Source organism: Macrosteles quadrilineatus, unplaced genomic scaffold (assembly GCF_028750875.1).
Source record: "Macrosteles quadrilineatus isolate MER2022 unplaced genomic scaffold, UCM_ALF_1.0 Scaffold_3__2_contigs__length_128488019, whole genome shotgun sequence".
In the NCBI taxonomy this organism is placed as follows: domain Eukaryota; kingdom Metazoa; phylum Arthropoda; class Insecta; order Hemiptera; family Cicadellidae; genus Macrosteles; species Macrosteles quadrilineatus.
The window spans coordinates 32,735,304-32,742,898 of record NW_026542596.1 but is presented as its reverse complement, the minus strand read 5'-3'; the positions used below and the strand labels follow the sequence as shown (position 1 = coordinate 32,742,898).

The following is a 7,595-nucleotide window of genomic DNA, read 5'->3' as shown; positions in this document are numbered from 1 at the left end:
CTGTAACCTCGGAGGCTAGTTGTGGAACAACATACCCAGGTTCTTTAGATTTCAAATTAATAGAGGTAAGAGTAAACCCTAAATAGTCAGTTGGTGAACAGTCGTGTTTAGATTGTTCTACTAATTGCTTAAGGCCCTTGCGTATCCACTCTAATTCAGATACACCTTCCGGAGGTTCAGTAAATTTAAAGGTAGTTTTCCATCCATAAAGCCTAAACTTTGGCACAAACGTTCTGTTTTCGTCGATAAAAGTAATGGGGCCGGTAGATTTATGAGAACCTTTTTGGCAAACTCCGTCACAGGACTCCATAACATAAATGTCTAAGGATAAGTTAAGAGCTCAAAACACGTCTATCCCCAGCAAAGGCAGGTGATAGTCTAAAGTAGCTGGTCTATCCACGCTATATATACTGTAAGCGACGGTGCTGCCTCCAGTGGCAAAACATCAAACTACAACACAACTCAAACTAGCGACTCTAGTGGTAAAACATGGAACTATGGTGACAACACCAGCTGATAACAAACTAAAATAATAAAATCAAACAATGATGGTGTAGTTAGGGGCGATACGTTGGGTCTAACAAGGGCTCTTATGGGGGATAGATTTAATGCCTTATTTTTTTTTACTATTATAATATGTATTTCTTTTTAGCTATCATTTAACTGTTAATGTTGAAGTTTTTAACTTAATTGAATTTATGTGTTTCCCAACAGTTCTGTTTCAAATGCATTAATGGGAGTGAGTGTGAATCTTGTTCAGAACGTTATAAAATATTTGATAGCAATCCTGTTAAGCAGTTCATGAACTATGTAATGGAGACCCGCAAACAATTCAAAAATGTCTGTGTAATTGCACACAACGGACAAGGGTTTGACTTTCAATTTATACTTAGGTATATCCTCGAAGAAACTAAATTCACACCAAACATCATTCCTAGAGGAACTAAAATTATTTTAATGGAGGTTGCTAACGTTAGATTTATTGACTCCCTTAGCTACTTTCCCATGTCCTTATCTGCCTTACCGAAAGCTTTTGACTTACCACCTGAAAAGAAGAAAGGTTATTTTCCACACTTGTTCAATACAATAGCAAATCAAAATTACGTAGGCCCTATTCCTGATAAAAAGTACTACTGTCCCGAATCCATGTTTGAGAAATCCCATAATGACTTTGACAAATGGTATAGTGAACAGGTTGCTAAAAAGTATGAATTTAATTTAAAAAAAGAATTATTAGAATATTGCATGTCAGACGTTGACATTTTAGCTCAGGCATGTATCAAATTTCGATCATTGCTACTTGAACAATGTAATGTAGATCCATTTCTTGAGTCCGTAACAATTGCTAGCGCCTGCAATCTAGCTTTCCGTCGTAACTTCCTGAAACCAAACACAATTGGACTTATCCCTAAAAACGGTTACCGATCTTCTACCCAGTCAGCTGTTGCTCTACAGTGGCTTACCTGGGAGGAGGAAAGACGTGGGGTGACAATCAATCATGCTGGACGTAGTAAAGAGGTTGTTATAAAGGGAATGAAAGTAGACGGTTTCGATGGTGAAAACATATACGAGTTCCACGGATGTTACTGGCACGGGTGCCCTAAATGCTTCCCCTATAATCGTGATACCCCACTAAAAGAGGATCCCTCTGATAGCCTACATCTTCGCTATGAGCGCACTAAAGCTAAAATTGAAAAGCTCGGAGACATAGTACAGATGTGGGAATGTGATTTCCATAAGCTAAAAAAGGACCAAAAACTCAACCATCTGGACAAATTACCAATTTTAAGTACACTTCCATTAAATCCTAGAGATGCATTCTTTGGAGGTAGAACAGGAAACGCTAAAACCTACTACAAATGTGGTCCAGGAGAAACCATTCAATACATCGATGTATGCTCACTATATCCTTTTGTAAATAAATACTGTAAATATCCTATAGGTCATCCAACTATATATGTTGGTAATAAGGAATGTAGAAAGAGAGGTATGGATGTAGATGGACTATTAAAATGCAAGATCTTACCTCCTTTCAACTTATATCATCCAGTTTTACCAACACGTGTTCATAATAAATTGATGTTTGTTCTGTGCAGAACATGTGGGGAAATGATGTACCAGGGGGATTGTTTTCATGAAAGTGAAGATAGAGCGTTGGTTGGAACGTGGACAATGGATGAAATTAGGAAGGCTGTAGAGAAAGGGTACATTGTATTAGATATGTTTGAGCTGTGGGAGTATGAGGTAGCCACATATGAGAAAGGAGGGCTATTCACTGAGTTTATTAATAAATTTCTAAAACTAAAACAAGAGGCATCTGGATACCCTGGGTGGTGTAAAACAGAAGAGGATAAGAAACAGTATATTGCAAAATTTCTTGAGCGTGAAGGTATAGAAATGACAAAGGAGCATATTGTTAAAAACGGGGGCTTAAGATCAGTAGCAAAATTAATGCTAAACAGTTTCTGGGGTAAATTTGGGCAAAGGGAGAATATGATAAAAACATCAATCATCCGAGATTCTAAAGAGTTCTTTCGGCTGTTAACCAATCCTGAGGGCAAGTTAAAATACTTTCAGGCTATTAACCAAGATGTTGTGCTAGTAAATTGGCAAAATATTGAAGAGGCTGGTGAGTCTTTAAGAACTGTAAATGTAGTTATGGCAGCCTTCACTACTGCTCACGCTAGACTAAAGTTGTATGAACACCTTGATGCCTTAGGAGATCAAGTACTATATTGGGATACAGATAGTATTATATATTACTGCCGCGAAGGGTTGTACAGAGTATCTACAGGAGATTACCTCGGCGAAATGACCGATGAATTGGCAGATTATGGACCCGGCTCTTATATCACTGAATTTGTCTCTGGGGGGCCTAAAACTTACGCATACCTTATCTGGTCAACCAATCAACAGAAATTGATCCCTGTGTGTAAAATCAAGGGGCTTACTCTCAATATTAAAACATCAACAATTTTGAATTTTGAGAAACTAAAAGAAATGGTTTTAAGTGAATCTTCTAAAATCATTGAAATTAATGAGCACAGAATTAGACGAACAAAATATAGAGATATTATAACAACAGAGGAGGTTAAACAGTTTAAGGTAACTGGTCCTAAGAGAAAGTATGAAGGAGAGCATGACACTCTACCTTATGGATACAAAAGACAGAAGCATTAACCCTTATATAGATGGGTGTCATAGTATGTTTTTAATCACTTTACCCATAACAGTCAACAAGAACAGACATATCACTGGTGATCTCCTCACTTGTAATGGCTGTATTTCTCAGATTTCTGTCTAAAAAAGACATAGTTGAAAATAAAAGGTTTAATATTAAAACTTCAGAGTTTCAATTTTTTCTCACTGATTCAATAGATGTGTTGGAATGGCCAAAGGCTTTTTCAGACTATATTATAGAAATAATTACAGAAGACACACCCCCATCATGTTCTATTGGGGTGTTATTAACATATGAAGACACATCAGGTAATATACCATTTATTCCTATCGCTACACTTACATCAGCATCATTCTCTGATTACTTTGACAGTATATTTGATAAAATAGAATCAATGACAGGTGTTTTAAAAATTGAAGTGACAACTGTTTCCATACCAAGCAGGTATCGTTGATACATAAAACCCTAATTCATTTGACCTAAAGTAAGTATAATCCATCTATAAAGATAAAACACTCCTCTAACTTTTTCTACAGACAATAGCTACCAATTAAAATATTAAAATATATATCAAAGTAAAGTAAATTGGGATAATAAAATATATAATAATACATAAACAGATTATGGGTCCATTCCCATTCCCCCTGTGTGTATGTGTGTGTACATTGAGGCGTTTAGATTGAAAAGAATCTGTGCAACTACTTGTACTTGTGTGAATGTGTGTGTGTACATTGAGGCGTTCAGATCTCAAAGGACCTGTACTACTCTTTGTACCTGTGTGAATGTGTATGCTCAACATACTAGAGGTTGGCCTAAAAAACCATAAAACCATGTTGTGTTACCCTCCATGAGTATGTTTGCCATCAGGCAGTCAATTAAAAGACTGGGGGTTGGCCTAAAAAACCATAAAACCATATTGTGTTACCCTCTATGTCACCAACCTTAACCCCTTTCCTTCAGGACCTTGATCTGATAACAATATTCCTTTATTCCTAGTAAATCATAAACTAAAATAAACAATACACCCTGTAATAAACTTCACAAATTTTAAAATAAACACAACAAGAATGAAATATACTAAAATAAAACAGGACACCTAATAAATATCATTTTAAAGATAAGCAGGTTAACATAAAAAATATGAATAGTAGTAGTAAATCTGTTATAGACTAACTACTACCATAATAGTGAGAATAGGCCTCCAGGGGAAACTCACTTAAAACAAAAACGCGCCAAGACCCATACGGCTTAGCCTAAAAGCTTACCGTGGTGTGGAAACTTGGGTCACCTAAGCTCTTTAGAGATTATACAATTGAAAAGGATTGCAGCTACAGTTTAATTGTGTGTCTAGATAGTGTAGACCTCTAAAGAATCAAAAACCACAAATGTTTTACTTGAATTAGGCATCCTTCTCCTCCTTCTCTTCCTCATTTTCCTCCTCTTCTCCTTTTCCTCCTTCTCTTCCTCCTTTTCCTCTTTTTCTCCTCCTCATCCCTCTTCCTTCTACTCCTCCTCTTCTTCATTTACCTCATCCTCTTTTTTATTCCACTCCTCCTCCTCCTCTAGGTAAAGTATATTTAAATACATGTACTACCCATCTTTGTTTTAGTTTTTCTCCTCTATTCTTTATATAGGTTTTCTATGTTGTCAGTAAAGTTATTAGTTTTTATTGCTCTAAAATACAAAATCACTGATAGGTGTATAATTTTTACTATAAAATAAAACAACCATGATTCTCATCTATACTCTTGACTCTCTATACTCTTTATAGCAGTCACAACAAACATAGATGTCAACATTGCAATACATCAGAACAGTAGATTGTATCAACAGCATTACATAGTAATAGTCATTAGCGCCATACAGAAATGTAGAAAAGTAGCTAGAGATAATACAAATTTAACATCAGTATGAAAAAAGGATACAATAGAAGGCTGTATTAGGAGCAATTAGCATTACATTAGGTTAAGTCAACATATATTCCAAACTCTCCTCAGTTAAGATAAAACAAGTATAAAAAATATAGTCATACTCAATACACAGACAACAAAGATATGTTTACAGTTACAACACAAAGACATAAACAGTAAATTTAAACATTTAACAAACCCTTAATATAATATGGTTAGGCCTAACTAAAGAACACAATGATTATAACAGGTTTTAATGTAGGATACAACAAGATATACAGTAAACAGTTGCGGTAGTACATAAATGTGTTTGTTGATCCACAAAAAGTAGTTGTCAACAAAAGTTACACCAGAAACCACAATCAGTGGTGATAAGATCAACACATATCAGTCATTGCTATCAGATATACAACTCTATACAAGTGATTGTATATTGAAACAGTACAAATATTAAGTGTAATACAGTATAGTACAAGTGTAATACCATGCAATACAAGTATAATACAATGTAGTACAAGTGTAATACTGTACCAGTTTCAAATACCAGGGATACAGGTAAGTCATTAAAATCAATTACATTCATTACTATAAACTTGATGAAATTACCCAATTTGTTTCTTGTTATTCAACACCTCAATAAAAATAAGCACTAAATAAAAATTCATTAACACTAAGTTAACTCCAAAAAAGACTTGTTTTGGTCTACATACATTAGGTTGCAGTTAAGGTCCAAAGTTAAGATTATATCACAATTTGGTAGAAATATGTTACACAGGAAATACCGGTTATTAAACAGTTGAGTACTAGTAAGATTCAAACCCACAACCAGACATACACAGACAGGATACAATACTAAAAGTCAAAATATTTACCCCACCAGATCAGTGACTAGTAGGATTCAAACCCATAGCCTCTGAGTTGAGGTAGTACATAAATATGTTTACAATGAACAAATAGCTATCAACAGTTGTTATACCAGAAAGATGACATCACTCACAGTTCACACATATCAGATATACTTGTAGTACAACTCTACAAAAGTATTGGTGTATTAGTAAGATGTATTAAAATACAATGCAAGTAATAGTAAAAAGTACAGTGCTCAAATTTCAATACATTAGTACAATCTGTTGTAGTGAATCCCCCATATCAAGTTAATAGTTACAGAGATACAGGTAAGCCAGTATATACATTCATTACTATAGAACAAGCTTTATCAGATGTTCTATAGATACTTTGTTATTCAATACATCAATAAAAATAACTCAAAGCAGATTTCATCATCACTAGCGCTCCAGTGTCACAAATATGAACTAATAGACTTGTTTCAGAGTGAGGTTATGTTACGTATGCATTACAATCTTGGCAAGAAAGTGAGCTTAGATCAATTGGCGGTAACAGTTGGCGGGGAAAATAGACAACATACACAGTACATAAAATAAGGTTATATCATTTAGCAATACAGTTGACGATAAAGCAGATGACAGCTCCTACATACACAAATAAGGTTAATATATTAACAGAAACCATTGACAGAAAAACACACAGCCTACATATACAAGTAAGGTTATATTACAGATACAATCTTTACAGTAAAAGTCATAGCTAATTAATTTGACAGAAACATATTACACAGCCATAAAAAATGTTACTCTCACTGATAAGATGCAAACCCTCAACCCTAGACTCATACACAAACAGTTAACTAGAATACAACACCATACAAAATCATAGTGACCAGATATAAAATAATCAGTGTTTGGTAAGGATTAAACCCATAACCTCAGGATCTCACACTCAAACAGTTAACTCCCTATACCATAGTAAACCCTATAGTAACCAGCAATGAGACAATCACTGAATAATAAAAATCAAACCCACAACCTCTGGGGGCATACACAAACAATTAACTACAATACAACATTAAAAATCACCCCAATCAGATATGATACAAACAGTGGCTGGTGAGGATCAAACCCACAAACCTCTGGGATCAAGGACTCACACTACTTCCACTACAATACAACACTATACTAACACTCAAAATATCACCCTAACCAAAAATAAAACGTTTAGTGATTAGCTAGGATCAAACCCACAAACCTCTAAGATAAGGAACTCACACTACTCCCACTACAATACAATACCATACCAAAAACACCCCAACCAGAAATAAAACAATCATTGTCTGGTAAGGATCGGACCCGCAACCTCAGGAAACGATGTCTCACACATAAACTCTTAATACCATACTAAAACACAAGTTAATACCATAACCAGAAATGAGATAATTGATAACTGGTAGGATTCTAACCTACAAACCTCTGAGATCAAAGACTCACACAACTCCCACTACAATACAACACCATACCAAGAATCAATTCATCACCCCAACCAGAAATAAAACATTTGGTTATTGATAAAGATCAAACCCTCAAACCTCTGGGATCATAGGTTCACATTCTAAACAAGTTAACTACTCCTACTTCAATACTAACACTCAA

At 35.0% G+C, this 7,595-nt stretch overlaps 1 protein-coding gene across 1 annotated transcript; it reads left to right on the top strand.

Annotated features, from left to right (window-relative positions):
* The first annotated feature begins 2,109 nt into the window (after nucleotides 1-2,109).
* On the top strand, nucleotides 2,110-3,180 carry LOC128989092 (uncharacterized). Its single transcript, XM_054410951.1, has one exon. It carries the CDS (start codon nucleotides 2,110-2,112, stop codon nucleotides 3,178-3,180), a length of 1,071 nt encoding a protein of 356 aa, XP_054266926.1.
* The last annotated feature ends 4,415 nt before the right edge of the window (nucleotides 3,181-7,595 follow it).